This window comes from Lynx canadensis, chromosome E3, assembly GCF_007474595.2.
Source record: "Lynx canadensis isolate LIC74 chromosome E3, mLynCan4.pri.v2, whole genome shotgun sequence".
In the NCBI taxonomy this organism is placed as follows: Eukaryota; Metazoa; Chordata; class Mammalia; order Carnivora; family Felidae; genus Lynx; species Lynx canadensis.
The window spans coordinates 24,048,376-24,064,519 of record NC_044318.1 but is presented as its reverse complement, the minus strand read 5'-3'; the positions used below and the strand labels follow the sequence as shown (position 1 = coordinate 24,064,519).

General features: G+C 56.6%; 2 protein-coding genes across 2 annotated transcripts; one reads left to right on the top strand and one right to left on the bottom strand.

The window, feature by feature from the left end:
• The first annotated feature begins 682 nt into the window (after positions 1-682).
• On the top strand, positions 683-6,485 carry PRSS53 (serine protease 53). The gene is made up of 11 exons (XM_030299927.2): positions 683-1,185; positions 2,112-2,132; positions 2,238-2,400; positions 2,727-2,992; positions 3,138-3,292; positions 3,450-3,669; positions 4,645-4,795; positions 4,882-5,126; positions 5,209-5,354; positions 5,603-5,819; positions 6,107-6,485. The coding sequence occupies exons 1-11, from the start codon at positions 1,128-1,130 to the stop codon at positions 6,124-6,126; spliced, it is 1,662 nt and encodes a 553-aa protein (XP_030155787.1). The 5' UTR covers positions 683-1,127; the 3' UTR covers positions 6,127-6,485.
• On the bottom strand, positions 6,470-15,851 carry ZNF646 (zinc finger protein 646). The gene is given in 4 exon segments (XM_030299925.1): positions 6,470-7,018; positions 8,320-9,052; positions 9,055-11,618; positions 11,621-15,851. Coding segments are annotated over 4 exon segments (5,463 nt in total). The 5' UTR covers positions 13,665-15,851; the 3' UTR covers positions 6,470-6,896.
• Between the last annotated feature and the right edge of the window lie 293 nt (positions 15,852-16,144).

Sequence of the window (16,144 nt, the reverse complement as noted above, 5' to 3'; positions counted from 1 at the left end):
ACACAGCATCTGAAGCAGGCTCCAGGCTCTGAGCTGTCAGCACAGAGCCCAGCATGGGGCTTGAACCCACAAACTGTGAGATCATGACCTGAGTCGAAGTTGGACGCTTAACCAACTGATCCACCCAGGCACCCCTCTTTTTTTTTAATGTTTTTAAATGTTTTATGTATTTTTGAGAGAGAGAGAGACAGAGACAGAGTGCAAGTGGGGTGGGGGGTGATGAGCAGAGAAAGAGGCAGACACAGAATCCGAAGCAGGCACCAAGCTCTGATCTGTCAGTACAGAGCCCAGCATGGGGCTTGAACCCACAAACTGTGAGATCATGACCTGAGCCAAAGTCGGATGCCTAACCGACTGAGCCACCCAGGTGCCCCACCAGTGTCTATGCTCTTAACACAGCTTCCTCTGTGTTGGGGTCAGGTTTCCTGAACAGTTGGGGCTGGCCTGAGTTAGAAGTCAGAAAGAGAAAAAGAATGCACACTGAGTGTTCTTCCCTCCTGATTGAGTCTTCCACCACCTGTAAGAAACGTAGGCACCACTGTAACCCTGTTTCCTGGGGAGGCAGCAGAGATGTGCTGAGATTTTCCAGTCTCATTGCCAGGAAGTAGCAGAGAGCCCCAGCCCTCGATACTCAGCCCTGCACACACCGCCACTGAAGCAAGATGGGAGAAGGTATGTGAAACCCACCTGCACGTGGGTCTGGGGGAGAGGTGGGGAAGCTAAAATAGAGGGACTGGGAGGGTCTGCCCACAGTGCCCTTCCCAGTTCCCAGAGGATGACTTCCATGCTGGGAGCAAGTTTGCTCTATGTTGGACTCTAAGGTTTTTACATTCAACAATTCTGAGTTTTTCAGACAAGGCACGTAGGGGCTAATTGTCCAAGGTCACTCACATAGTACATGGGGAAACTGGGATTTGAACCAAGGCAGTCTGGCCATGGCTGAGGCGCAGAGAGGGGTGGTGAATGGCCCAGGGTAACACAGTCACAACCCCAGAGCTAGGAGCTGCTGGCTCCCTTCTGGCACTTGACTCCTAGCCAACTGGGGGGCGGAGCAGAGGTGGAGCTAGGGAGACCCAGGTGGCCTCTCTGAAAACCAGACTACAGGCGGCAGAGTGGCCTGGAGCAGCATGAAGCAGAGCTGGGGACCAGAGCTGCTCATCGTGGGAGCAGTGGTTCTCATGGAGGGTGAGCCACCCATGTTTGGGTAGGGGAGTGGTATGGTAGGTGTTCAGGGGCCACCCTCTGCCCCAGCAGCCTTGCAGCCTGGTGTGTATGTGAGGGGGCATGCCTAGGGGAGCGATGGTCTGCCTGTGGCGATGTAACCATGTCTGGCTGTGTATCAGAGGAGGTGTACGTGGCCACCTTTGTCAAAATGGGTGTGATTTTCTTGGGCTAGATTACAATCTATGTCTGCAGTCATTATGCCTGTGTGTGTACCCTGTGCCCGTCTGCCTATCTACTTCCAGAATGACCTTAGGCAAGTTCTGGGGGCCCTTTGGCCTCAGTCTCCCCGTCTCTACATATGTCCCATCTTTCCTGGCCCAGATGTTTCTGTGCCTGTGATGGGGAAGAGGCAGGGTAGGGGATCCTTTGGTAAAGTCTCTGGTGGTTTGTGGAAAGGTGGGGGAGTCTGAGTTGTCAGAACAAGGGTGGGGACTCTCAATCTCTTGGAGCCCTCCCCCACTCAGACATGACGTCGGCCTCTAATCCTTCCTCTTAGGCCTTCACGACTGAGGGCACAATTAAGCTAATGCTCTCCACATATACAGGCCGCCTCCCTGACTCAGTGGCGGGGGCTGGAGTTAGGGGATCTGAAGCCTGGAGGAAGTTTGGACTAGTCCCAAGATGAACCCTGGCCCTGCTTCTCAGACTCAGGAGTGCTGAGCACAGCTGAGGGAGGAGAATTAATTACTGAGTGTACGCTCTGAATAGGTTCCAATAAAAGCTGTTTCTTGGCCTCATATATTTTCATTCTGGGAGGGGCTGGTAAGGTAGCCACACAGTCATAGGCAAGGACCCAGGGCCCATCCCCCCAAACCTATCCCTTCCACCAAGGCTGGGTCATGCAGGTAAGGCTCCCCTAAGTCTCATCTGTGTCTCTCTCTTCCCAGGTCTTCAAGCAGCTCAGCACGGTAAGCTTTGGGGATATGCGGCCAGGCCTTCCTTAGGTCTGGCTTGGGCCTGTGATGAGGGAAGGACAGAGACCTTCTGTCATTCTGATCCACCCCTCTCTACAGTATGTGGGCAGCGTGGCCCTGGCCCCCCCGAGCCTCAGGAGGGCATCACAGCACCTGGTGAGTGGCCCTGGCAAGCCAGTGTGAGGAGGCGGGGGGTCCACATCTGCAGCGGATCCCTAGTGGCAGATACCTGGGTCCTCACTGCTGCCCACTGCTTTGAAAAGTGAGTCATGGCTGGGGTCAGAGTTTCCGACTTTTGGGGGTGGGGTGGATGATATGTCCTCCAAACTCTGTAAAACTGACTCCTGCCCCTAGAATCACAATGAATCATTTACTGAAAGTGTGCCATGTGCCAGGTACACATTATCAAGTTAAGTTAAGCCTTGGTAGAAGATTTGCAAATGAGAAAGCTGAGGTTGGGGGAGGGAAGGACCTTGCTTAAAGCTCTGGGCTGATTTTTGTCCATCTTCCACCTACCTGGTAGTGTCCCGGTTGGTGTCACTGTCCCTCTTTGCATTCAATGCCTTGGCCTTATCCCTCCCCTTCCAGGGCAGCAGTGACAGAACTGAACTCCTGGTCAGTTGTCCTGGGTTCTCTGCAACGTGAGGGGCTGAGCCCAGGGGCCGAGGAGGTGGGGGTGACCGCCCTGCAGCTGCCGAGGGCCTATAACCACTACAGCCAAGGCTCAGATCTGGCCCTGCTCCGACTCGCCCACCCCATGGCCCGCACACCCCTCTGCTTGCCTCAGTCTACCCATCGCTTTCCTTTTGGGACCTCCTGCTGGGCTACTGGCTGGGATCAGGACACCAATGATGGTAAGTGCTGTCCCAGACTGAATCCCAGAGAGGCACTATGCTTGCCCAAGGTCACGCAGCCTCAGCTGCCAACCATCCCTGTGCTCAGTCAGATTCGTACCTCCCCACCCCCCCCCCCCCCCGCCAACTCCCTTTCTTTTGCCAGCTCCCAGGACTCTACGGAATCTGCGCCTGCGTCTAATCAGCCGCCCCACGTGTAACTGTCTCTACAACCGGCTGCACCAGCGGCTGCTGGCCAGCCCAGCTCGGCCTGGGATGCTGTGTGGGGGCGCCCAGCCTGGGGTGCAGGGGCCCTGTCAGGTCTGATGGGGAAGATGAGAAGGGAGCAGAAGGGGAGGAGGCCTAGCCCTGAGCTGGGTGCTTGATCCACAGGGAGGGTGGACCTGCTGCTGTTAAAGGGTGTCTGTCCATGGCTGGGGCTGAAGTGTCTATACTTGACTCCTTTTCCCGGCTCCAGGGAGATTCTGGGGGCCCCGTGCTGTGCCGTGAGCCTGATGGACATTGGGTTCAGGCTGGGATCATCAGCTTTGCATCAAGCTGTGCCCAAGAAGACACTCCTGTGCTGCTGACCAACATGGCTGCTCACAGCTCCTGGCTGCAGGCTCGAGCTCAGGGGGCAGCCTTCCTGTCCCAGAACCCAGAGACCCCGGAGATCAGTGATGAGGACAGCTGTGTAGGTATGAGCAGGGGATGTTAGGAGTGGGACGTGTTCTGGGCAGCAGACAGAAGCACAGTGAAGCAAGTTTCAGCTCAGAACAGAGAATTGGTACAGGGCAGTCACACATGGCTGGGGGCTAACTAGGGGGGGCATTTAAGGCCCCTTTCAGCCTCTAAGATGGGAACCATTCCATTTAAGGGCTGAAGGGGCACAGATACTTCAGAACTTCGTGCATTTAAAAAAAATTTTTTAATGTTTATTTATTTTTGAGTGAGACACAAGAGTGTGAGTGGGAGAGAGTCAGAGAGAGAGGGAGACACAGAATCCGAAACAGGCTCCAGGCTCCAAGCTATCAACACAGAGCCTGATGCGGGGCTTGAACTCACGAACAGTGAGATCATACCTGAGCTGAAGTCAGATGCTTAACCGACCGAACCACCCCGGCACCCCTAGAACTTTGTGTATTTAGAGTTTAGGTATGAAGAGGGATCTCTGAGATCTGATTGAAGGTTGTGGGGGTAAGCTGCAAGTTTCCAAGCAGGGACCCAGTGAGAATGGACAGGGCAGGCTCCCGCTCAGGATTCTGGCATTAAGTAACTAACATGTAAATTGCATGCAAAATTATTCCTGGAACGAAGTTGTATCTTGATGGTTAAGAGAAGTACTAGTGAGCCAGGAATTCTGGGGGCCAGTCCAAGCCCGGGGGGCACAGACAGAGATAATGAGCAGGGCACACTCCCATGAGGCTAGACATCAGGGTTAAAAGCTTAGGCTCCCTGGTTTTGAGACTTAGTCGGCTACCTGCCTGTGGTTACTGAGCTAGAAAGTCACTTAACCTTTCTGGAACTTTGGTTACTTTGGTAATGAGGGTAACAAAATCCAACTTAAGAGGATATTGTGAGGATTTGATAGTACGTGGGAAGCGCTTAGCACAGGGCCAGGCATGCGGTGAGCACTTAGCAAGAAGGCAGATGATGTAATCTGTCTGTTCCAGCCTGTGGATCCTTGAGGAGAGGAGGTCCCCAGGCAGGAGCCCCCTCCCCATGGCCCTGGGATGCCAGGCTGAAGCACCAGGGGAAGCTGGCCTGTGGTGGAGCCCTGGTGTCAGAGGAGGTAGTGCTGACTGCTGCCCACTGCTTCATTGGGTGAGCCATGCCTCTCTTGCCTTCATGCCCATGCCTTCGCTGGCAGGCCTGCCACTCGATGCTGTCAATGATGCCTCTCTGCACAGGCGCCAGACCCCAGAGGAATGGAGCATAGGGCTGGGGACCGGACCAGAGGAACGGGGCCTGAAGCAGCTCATCCTACATGGGGCTTATACCCACCCAGAGGGGGGCTACGATGTGGCACTCCTGCTGCTGGCCCAACCTGTGACACTGGGCCCCAGCCTTCGGCCCCTCTGCCTGCCATATGCCGACCACCACCTGCCTGATGGGGAACATGGCTGGGTCCTGGGGCTGCCCCGCCAAGAAGCAGGTATGTAGGACAGGCCCATCAGCAGCTGTCCATCCATCCTAGAGGCTGTCGGGGCAGCTGGGTCTTTTCCCTTGCCCTATAGGTGCCAGCTCCCCTCAGACAGTGCCTGTGACCCTCTTGGGACCCAGGGCCTGCAGCCGGCTGCATACAGCTCTTGGGAGCGACAGTATCCCCATTCTGCCAGGAATGGTGTGTACCAGTGTTGTGGGTGAGCCGCCCCACTGTGAGGTGAGCCCCCCCACTGTGAGGTGAGCCCCAGTCCTCCAAACCTTACACCACAGACCCCTGGCATCTTTATCCTGTAACTCACAGACCTGCCAGGCTTGGCCTCCAGACCCACCTCGCACTTGAAATTGGGCCTTTCTGCCAACTGGCTCCCAAAGAGCCAGAGCCTCATCCCAGCCCCAAGCCCCTTCTGCCCCCACAGCTGCCTAGGGAAAAGAGGAAGTCACCCAGTGTCACCTGACTCCTGACAGGGCCTGTCCGGGGCACCACTGGTGCACGAGGTGAGGGGCACATGGTTCCTGGCTGGGCTACACAGCTTTGGAGATGCCTGCCAAGGCCCTGCAAGGCCTGCAGTCTTCGCGGCACTTCCCGCCTATGAGAACTGGGTCAGCAGTTTGGACTGGCAGGTCTATTTTGCTGAGGAGCCAGAGCCCGAGGCAGAGACTGGAAGCTGCTTGGCTAACATGAGTACGTGGCCCTGGGGCCTCCCTGCTAACACTTCCCTCTCCAGACCCATTCTCTCTCAATCCAGGGAAAGATCTGTTCTGACCCAACCTCTTGCTGCCCTGGGTGGGGTAGTGGACATAATTCTGGTTCCTCATCATTGTGACTTGGAGCAGGCCTCAACTCCTTCAAACCTCAGTTTTCTCATCTGTCATAGGGGTTAAAGTAGCACCTTCTTCCTCTTCCTTCCAGGGAGGGAAGAGAAGTTTTGAGGATGAGGCCAACCCCACCCTCCTTCCTCTTCCTGACAGGCAAACCAGCTGGCTGTTGACAGGTGGCTCTGGGATGCTGCAGATGCAGTGAGACAATTCCTGCATCACTGCCCCTGTACCTCCCCCATTCCCTCCACCCACGCATGATTCCAGGCACTGGGGCAGGCCCAGCAGCCCCGTGGGCTCTGGGAAGGAGCACGCCTGGACCAGCAACTGCCCTTACTCCCCACCCTGCAGGCCAGGGAGATGTTGCCTGTGGATGCTTCCCTACACCCAGCTCCGCCGTCCGATGCAGGCGTCCCCAGCCTTCCCTAGTCTTCCTCCCCTCAGATATGATCACACCAGCCGCTTACTTTGAAATTTTCTTTTTTGGGGGGGGAGCAATTTTCCTTTTTTTTAAACTTAAATAAATTGTTACAAAATAGACTTTAGAAAATAAGTTACAAATTGTAGCAAAAGGCTCCCCTTCCATAGGCAACATTCCCACCTGTGGCTCTCTGAATCCACCTCTCCCTCTTGTTGGAATCTGGCTGGTGACAGCGGCCCCACATTGTGGCAGAGCCTGGCACCGGGTTTCTTGCAGGGCTGGTCATAGGGAAGAGCATAATGACAAAGGCTGGGGAAAGGAGAGCCTTCAAGGACAGGGATATGAGGAACACCTTACCCCTTCCATGGGCAAGAGGCCAGATCTGGGTCCTCTTCACAGCAGGAGAGGGAAATAAGAGATGGGGATGCCTAACTACTCCTGAGCAAAACATGGAGATCAAGCCTTTCCCTACAACCCGCCCACCCCACCCCGCCCGTATTCTGATCTTTGGAGACTTGAAGTTCAGAGGGAGAAGCTGAGGTCTGCAGGCCACTGGGGTGAAGGATCCAGAAGTGGGGTCGTGGGGGTAGGTGGAGGGGGCAATGACAGGTCCCGTCTGCCCGCTGCTGGTGCCTTTGGGGCTCCTGGGGAGAAAGAGAGGAGGTCACTGACTGAGGCCGGCAAACCCCACACAGCTTGCACCCCCTCCCTAGCCTGCAGGCCATTCTGCTGCTACCCCCAACCCCAGAGGCCTGCATGTAAACTAATGATTTTTCCAGGCCTAACTGGCTCCTCACTCATTCCCTTGAGGTCACAAGAAATCTTTTATCCTGAAAGCCATCTTGTCAGCTCTCTCACGATACTCTCACCCACCATCCCCTCCTTCCCTGATCATTTCTGGTCAAGGGCCCGCCATCTTGGGGATACCCACCCTTGGTTGCCACTAAATGGAATAGATCCTGGGAGAAGGCCTACAGATCTCTTAGAGGAGGCAGAGGACATGAGCCCAGGGCTCAAGAACAGACTGAGGAAACAGGCTGCCCCACTCCCACACAGCCTCATCCTTCAGTCGGGCTGGGTGGAGTGACTTTCCATGGAAATTCCCCCTGATAGAGGATGGGAGATAGGGGCTAATGACTGTTGTTGCCTCAGCTGGGCCTGGCTTCAAAGAAACAATTATCTGTGACTCAATCCTCCAGTTAAAGGTGTGCTGGAGGGAATGGGGGTATGCAGGTGGAAAAAGTGGTTTGGTTGGCTCCTAAAAAGGAGATGCACAGCAGAGAGAAGAAAGGGTAAAGGGTTCAATATAGGGAAGAGACATGAGGCAGTATCAGTACCTAAGGACCAAAGGTCTAGTTTCCAAGAAGAGAGGAGGGGGACCAGAGACGAAATTCAGAGAAAGAGGGACAGGGAGCTGGGGGCCAACCAGTGACCAGTTTCCCTGACCAGGTCAGCACAAAACACAAAGCAGTCCAATCTGGGGGTGCCTCCCAACCCCATTCTTCACCCTCTTGCTCCCTGCCTACTTAGGGAAAGAGCACCACCTAGGCCATTTTTCTCTGGAAATCATTCCTTTACTGGCTGGATCAGGAGTTTCCAGATATAGTAGACACATGGCTGCCTCCCCTCCCCAAACAAAAAGCCCATTCTTCTTTGGTTCCTGCACGGCAGCTGCCTCTGCCCCTGCCCACAACCACCCCCTCCCCCCAGCCCACTGTCCAACCCACCATGCTGTTTACCTGACTCAGGAGTTCTGATCTCTGCCCTCACCAGGCAGCATCCTCAGACCAGTTTCCTCCATATCCAATTCCCCGCCCTCCACTCCTGCACAACCTCTTGGAAGCCATGTGACCCTCTCCTCTCACTCCTTGTCCCCCCACCCCCACTCTGCCCACCTACTCTGGAGCCCTTCCGTCCTCTGCCCAAGCCATTCATGTCCCCGTACCAGAGCTGGCCACTGTCCATTCCTCCTGGTGCTGCTGCTGGTGCTGCTGGAAGCTGATTCGGCGGCGGAAGTGGCGGGGACAATGAGGGCAGGTGAAGGGCCCCTCCCGGGGTGCATGGACTCGTCCATGACCCTCCAGCCGGGCAGCTGTCCGGAAGGCCTTGCCACAGATGCTACAGCGGTGGCGCTTGGGGTCTGTGTGGGTCCTGCCATGGTTCTTAAGGGACAGCAGGTTGGGTAGAAGTTTGGGGCAGAGGGAACAGGGATAGAGTCCAGTGGTGTGGGCCTTCTGATGGTTCAGCAGGCTACCGGCATGGCGGTAGGAACGCCCACACTGGGCACAACGGAAGGGCCGTTCCTCGTCTTCAGCCACTGTGGACTTTACTCCTTGCCCCCCATTAGCACTCCCAGTATTCTCTCCTGGGGTCCTGGGGGGTTCTGATGGGGCCTTTTGGATTTCCCCTTGGCCAGGGAGATCCACCTCATCCTTCACAGCCCCACCTTCAGGACCTCTGGCCTCCTCTCTCAGGGGTGGCATCTGACTGAGGCCGCTGGCATGTGTGTGTAGGTGGCTGGCTAGTTCATGATGGGACTGAAAGGCCATACCACACTCAGGGCAGGCAAAGGTCTGGGCATCTATGTGGTTGTGGCTGTGGGTCTTAGTGACCACAGGATTCAAGAACTCCTTGGAGCAGAGCAGGCAATAGTGGCGGTCTGTCTTGGAAGTGCTATGGCAGTTCAAAGGGTCTTCGAGTGGCAGTATGTCTTGCCACAGTGGCTGCAGGAAAAGGTGTGACTGTCTTGATGGAGCTCAGGTCGGCTGTCTCCATCGTCCCAGCTATCCACTGGACTCAGACTAGGTCCATTGGACTGGCTGTTGCCAAGGTGGCAAGGACTCTTGGGGATGCTGTTCCCTGACTCATCTTCTGGCTTGGTCAGTATATGACCCTGAGGAACCCAATCTCCACCGTGATCCACTGGTCCCCCATCTCCTTGCCTCCCTTCTGCATTCCCCATGTCCCAGGATACCAGTTCTGTGGCTTCTGAACCTGTTGCCCTGATGGGGCTCAGACTCTGCCCCCCCAGCCTCCTGGCTCCATCCTCCAGCTGGAGAACTGACTCAGTACCACCTGATGTGTCCTCTAGTCCCTGGTCATTAGCCAGGTTCCCCTCACTGCCCTCTGTGCCAGTTGGACCTCTCAGACCACTTTTGGTATCCTCCTCATGCTCTCGCAAGTGCTGCTCCAAAGATCCCCGGCCAGGGAAGCCTCGGCCACAGAGGGCACAGCGCACAGCTGCTCGCCGAGATAGCCCTGCTCGCCGCCGCCGGCTCTCTGAGTGCAGCCTCTGGTGGTCCTTTAGGGCCATGCTGTTGGAGTAGGTCTTGGGGCAGGTGGGACAGCTGTACTGGCCCGTGTCGTGGCTGCGCCGGTGGTTTAGGAGGCTGCCAGCATGGCGGTAGGTCCGTCCACACTGCCCACACCGGAAGGGCCGATCTTCCCGAATCAGCTTCCGAGTGCCCCCGCTCCCACCCCGCTCAACATGCACCCGCTGGTGGCTGGCCAGCTGTTTCCGCAGGCGGAAGGCCTTCCCACATTCGCTGCAGCGGAAACGCCGGGGATCTGCATGGATGCGCCGGTGGTTTTTGAGAGACATGAGGTTTGAGAAGCCTTTGGAGCAGGCCTGGCAGCCAAAGTGTCCAGTCTGGTGGCTCTGCCGGTGATTGATGAGGCTGCCAGCATGCTTGTACGACCGGCCGCACACCTCACAGCTGAAGGGCCGCTCAGAGCTGGCCTCAGTCTGGCAGCTCTTCTCTGCGGTCTCCAACCTTGGCTCCACCTCCTCCCCCTTCACAGCAGCCTCCTCCCACTCCTCCTCTTTCACCCTTGCCACCTCCTCCAAGGGTTCCACTTTAAGTTCCTCCTGAAACTTTCCCACATCTGCCTGCCCCAGCCCTTCTTCTGCCATGTTCTGGGGCTCGCTGCTGCCTCCTGCCTCTGGCACGGGCCCCACTTGGGGCTCAGAGCCTTTGCAGCGGGGATGGTTTCGCAGATGATTACGGTAGGCAGCCAGGTTGGGGTAGCAGCGGGAGCAGACAGGGCAGATGAAGTCTCCAGTCTGATGGATCTTGCGGTGGTTCACCAGGCTGCCCCCATGGCGGTAGGTCTTGCCACACTGGTTGCAGCGGAAGGGGCGGGGTTGGGCCTCCAGCGAACTTTCCCCACCTTGCATGCAAAGGTTGTCTACAACCACGGCACCTACTCCCTCTCCAGACTTTGTGTCCCCACCCTCCCCAGAGAGGCAGGCCACTGCGTCCTCAAAGACATGGTCATGGTCTGCAACCCTTCCCATAGCATCACCTGACTCTAAGTGGCTGGGAGACTTGTCTATGGTGTTCCCAGAACTCTGACTTTGGTGGTGACGCTCCAAGCTCCCTAGGTCATCATAGGTCTGACCACAGCAGCCACAGATGTGCCCATAGCCAGCTCCATCCAGTGCCTCCACCTCCCGCTGCAGCTGATTCAACAGCTCTGCTTCTGAGAGCTGCAGTGGAGGGCTACGAGTGGAGGCTGCCCCTGATGCTCCTTCCTCTTCCCCCTCCTCCTCTGAACCCTCAGTCATGCCAGAGGAGTCATGAGCTTGGCGCCGGTGAAGCCTGTAACCGGCCCGTCCTGGGAAGATCATGCCACAAAGGCAGCAGAGGAAAGGCTGTGCAGGGGCTGCCTCCCCGGGCCCATGGTTCTGGAAGTGGCTGCGCAGGGCAGGCAGTGAGTCAAACTCCTTCGGGCAGAGAGAGCACTGATAGATGCCTGGGGGGTGGCAGGGCCTATGGCTCAGCAGGCCAGTGACATGAGGGAAAGAATGCCCACAGTCAGAACACGTGTGGGAGACCTCAGCCGGCCAGCTAGTGACAGCTTCAGGAGAGTGGCAAGAGGAGCTGGGCTGGTCAGTGGCTAGTTTCTGGCCTTCACCCACCCCACTGAGATCATCACAGAAGCGAGTCCCATTGCTTTCCTCATCATCTGGGATGTCCAAGTTGTCAAGGAAACAAGCCTCCTTCTTTTCCAGTCCTTCCTCAGTACCTCTGCTCTCTTTATCACCCTGGAAACAGGCCTCATCCCTCTCAAGCCCACATCTATCCCTTTCAGTGTCAGCCTGCAAACAGCCCCCATCACTTTCCAAGTTGCCTTGGGCTACATTAGGACTTCCCCCTGAAGGGTCTTGCGGACAGTCCAGGCCCTCACTGTTTTCCACCAACTCCTGGGCCCAGCTCCCGCCGGATGGGATTTTGGCTTCTCCCCACTGCCAGCACTGCTAGCTTGCCGCCGGTGCTGCTTGCTCCACCGCCCACTGTGGCGTCGCAAATGGTTCTTCATGGCAGCCATAGTGTGGAAGTGCTTGGCACAGGCCCCACAACTGAAGTCCCCCGTCTGGTGGGTCTGCCTGTGGTTGATAAGGCTGCCTGAGTGACGATAGCTCTTTCCACAATCTTGGCATGCGAAAGCCCGAGGAGGGGAGACCCTAGTCTCTGTCTTGCTGTCTTCCCTTTCCCCATGGGTCTGGCCATGACGTTCAAGGCTCTCAGCGTCTTCAAAGAGCATCCCACACATGCTACATATCTGTGGTGCTGTCCTATCAGCTGCTGGGGGGACATCAGTGGTCTCCTCTTTGTGTTTGCACCCATGCCCCTGATCAGTGGGTGGGGCTGCCTCTGCTTCCATGGGGTCAGGCGGGAGGTCTACCTTGAGGTGGCTGGGGGGACCCTCAGCCCCTGGGCCTGCGCCGCGGCGAGCAGCTTTGCAATGTACCCGCACATGGTTCCGCAGGGCCATAAGGTTAGGATACTTGCGGGGACAGAGTGAGCACTGGTACTCTCCTGTACGATGGCTGTGGCGGTGGTTCACCAGGCTCCCCCGGTGGCGGTAAGCCCGACCACACTCATCACACTTATAGGGGCGGTGGTCCAGGGTGGTGGTGGGGACCTCTTCATCTTTGTGGGTGGTATCAGCCAGAGGCAGGGGAGCTGGTGGCACTGATGGCTGCCCGTCCTCCCCAGCTCCTTGCCGGGGTCTGTGATGAGCCCGCACATGGTTTTTGAGGGCAGCTGCATTGAACAGCTGCTTGGAACAGATGGAGCAGGGGTAGACACCAGTCTGGTGGCTCTTGCGATGGTTGATGAGACTCCCAGCATGGCGGTAAGTACGGCCACAGTCTCCACAACGGAAAGGCCGATACTCCTCTAGGCCACTGTCCTCTAGCTCCCCAGAGGTGCTGAGCTCCCCAGAGCAGTTCACCGTCTGTGTACTAGGGAGCTGATCCTGGCTGCTCTCATCTGTGTGCCCATTGGTTGTGGGCATCTCTTTCTCTTCCCATAGCCGCTCTTGCCTTTCACCCTCATGGGACTGTTGGTGTTCCAGCAGCTCTCGGGGGATCCTAAAGGCACGGGGACAGTGGGGACACTGGTAAGGCTGATACTGGGCATGGAGTCGGGAGTGGTTCTTCAGAGCCATGAGGTTAGAGAACTCTTTGAAGCAGATGGCACAAGGGTAGATGCCCAAGGTGTGGCTCTGGCGGTGGTTCGTGAGGCTCCCAGCATGCTTGTATGTCTTGCCACATTGACTGCACTTGTACCGCCGTTCTTCCTCAGCAGGAGGGGACTGAGTGGGCTCCTGGCCCCCTGTGAAATTCACTACCGATTCAGCCAAATACTGTTCCAAATTGCTAAGGAGGGTGCTGGCTGGGGTGGGGAGCGGGGTGGCTCTGGTAGAATTGGTAGTGGGCCCCCAGCGCTCTGCACCCTCCTCTGAATCTGGCTGGCTTTCCCAGCCTTCTCTTTGTCGGATGGGTGGATCTTCCCAAGTGCTCAAAGCTGCCTTGGGGTCAGGCCCAGACTCACAGCCAAAGGTCTCTTCCTCATGTTTTTTCTGGCTTGTCCAGCTTTCCCCAGGGCTGAGCCTGTGGTCCCTGGAGTCAGAGGATGCTGTCTCCCCTTGAAGACGTGGAATGACTTCCTTGGAGCGGGGAGGCCGGCGCCTACGGCGGCCCTCCGGAGCATGAGTCCTCATGTGGCTCTTGAGGGCCACAGGATTGGTAAAGTCCTTGCCACAGGTGGTACAGGGGAAAAGTCCAGTCTCGTGGGTCCGGCGGTGGTTGACCAAGCTCCCTGGGTGACGGTAGCCCCGCCCACACTGCTGACAGCGGTAGGGCCGAGGGATGCTGTCTGCCTCCTCACTGTCCTGCTTAGAAGATGGATGGAGCAGCTCACGGTGCCGGGACAGTTCCGGAAGACTAGGAAAGTGGCGCTGACAGTCAGAGCAGCTGAGTGAGGTGGGCACGTCCTCCATGGGGCAGTGTGGCAGAAACCTGGAGGTTCAGGAAGAGCAGGCAGGTGGCAGCAGCATCTTCCTCTGGTGGAGGGGCCAAGGCCTAGGAAGAGGGGGTGGTGGTCAGAAGGAAGACCTGAATTAACTTTGCCTCTTGGCTCTATAAGCAGCAAGATCATCAGAGGTCACAGAAATGTTCCCCAAGCAGTAATGCCCAGGAACTTGCTTTCTCTTGGATTTAAGGCCTCCTGCACATAAGCTCCCCAAATATGAGAGCTCCCCTAGGCCTAACTCATCCTAGAGGTATAGATAAGAAAACTAAAGTCTAGAGGGATGCAACCTACCACAGACCTACCAACCTACTTCTGTTCATCAGACCAAATCCACAAAATCTAACCTTCTCCTCTCTATAATTCTGGAGCAACCAACCAACCTACCTCCTGTGACATATTCAAAGGAAACCTGAAACTTTTCTAGGACCTTCAATGTGAGAAGTCTAATTCTCTCTCCTTGATCCCTCAGCTAGACAGAGTAGCCTAGAGACATTGAAAAGCAGCCTTTTTCTCCAGTTGACAGCTGAGGATGTGAGAGGTGGGGGCTTAAAGCCCTCTTCAGAGAATGGGCTGGCCTGTTCCCTCACCTCCCCTATTCCTTTCAGGGTCACAAAGTCTCTTTTCTAAAAGACTCTCTTGGCCACTTCCTCCACCTACTTCCCCTGAGTCCAAATCATCTTCTACCTTGGAAATTCCAACCCATTTCTGGTTGCTCTTCACCCTCTACCTTTTTTCTTTCCTACACCTCCTCACTATACCCTCACCATCCCTTATTTTTTCTATCTTCTCTCAAAATACTTATGACAACAACGCATGCTGAGCATTACCATGTGCAGAGCACTGTGCTAAGTAAAGAACATTAGTTGTGTCACTTAATCCTCACAACACCCTGCAGTGCCTCCTTAGTCCAGTTTACAGAGGCAAACCCACTGACTCAAGCAATTTTCTTTCCAAAGCCCTTACTCTTTCCATAGCAGGCCCCCATGTCTCCTATATCACATTGGCCTTCGCTGACTCTTGCATCTTCACTCCCATGGGATCCCTATATGTACAACTCATATCTCCGGATCTAAAGCCCCTCCAAACCTGCTCCTCGACTTCTCAACTCACAAAGCCCCTTCGCTTGAGCCCCTTCTCCTGATCAACCACCAACCAGGTCTTCTCGCCTCACTCATCTCCTTGGCCAATTTCTTCTCAGGACCCCTACCTCACTCGGGTGGCCCCTTTTCGTTCCCGCCGCGGATGAGTCCGTTGGGGACCGCGAACGGGAGCGCGCCTGCGCACTGGGACCCTCACCCTAACTGCAGCCGCGCGCCCCAAGGGGTGGCTGTGGGGGGCTCTCGCGCTCCCACAGACGCACACTCCGCCAGGGCTCCTGGGAGGTGGGAAGGGAGGGGAAAAGGGAAAGGGGAAAACGGAGAAGGAAGAAGGTAGAGGAAAGAAGGCGCAGCTGGCTCGAGCCAGGAGTCTACCCCCAGCTCCGCGGACACTTCCTATTGTTACTAGGAAACAGGAAGTGTCCTAGCCGCAAAAGGTTCCCCCCGAAACCTCTGCCTGGAGAACACTTCCTGTGCCGCCTGCAAGCAGCAGTTGTACACAGACACACTTCCGGGGCTAAGGGAGAGGTAGCTGAAACGCGACTCTGACTCCGCCCACGAGGGTCAAAATTCTGCGTTGCTTTGCATTAGTCTAAGCCACACTTCCGGCAAGAGCTGCGAAAATCGTTCCGGTGCATATTGGCTGAAAGCAGAAGAGGGAAAAAAAGGGTTCTGTTCTGGCCTCAGTACTTTGGCGACACTTTTCGTGGGGCTCCCTGAAAACAACTTCCCAAGACAGATGGAGGGAGCTTCATTCACTCCTCGCTACTGAGGGAGATGTGGTGGAATATAAGTGGATTTCGGTGCTACAAAGCTTGCGCATGGCCCTTCTGTATTCCCGCCTTCCAGTTCTTGGTGATCTGGCCACAGGATAGCAATAATCCGGTATATGCCGTAAACCTGTCTGGCGTCCTCTGTCGTTAGCACCCACATAGACCCCTTTCAAGATGTTGCTCCGCCACTTTCACCTGCAGTGCTCGGGTAAACTTTGCCTTCCTCCCTAGCTGGGAAAGCTCCCTCCCACTTCCGCTTTCCGGCCCCGCCTCTCCCTCCCCTCCTCCCCCCCCCCCGCTGGGTCCTAGCGCCTGCCCCTCCCTGGCAGTGTCCGGGCTCCGTCGGTCAGAGCAGCTGCCGCAGACGCCACGGAGCCAGCCCAAGTTCGTTGAGGTAGGAAACGTCGGCGGGAAGCCGCAGGGACGCTCCGGGCCGCCCCAGCGCAGACGCAGTCCGAGAGGCCTCAGTTTCCCTGTGGGTGCAGAGGGCGGATGGGGTTGGCCTGGCGCGAGAAGCGCGGGCGGGGCGGGAGGAGTGCGGCCCCGGGAGGGCGCAGTCGGGCTCCGGCCCAGCGGGT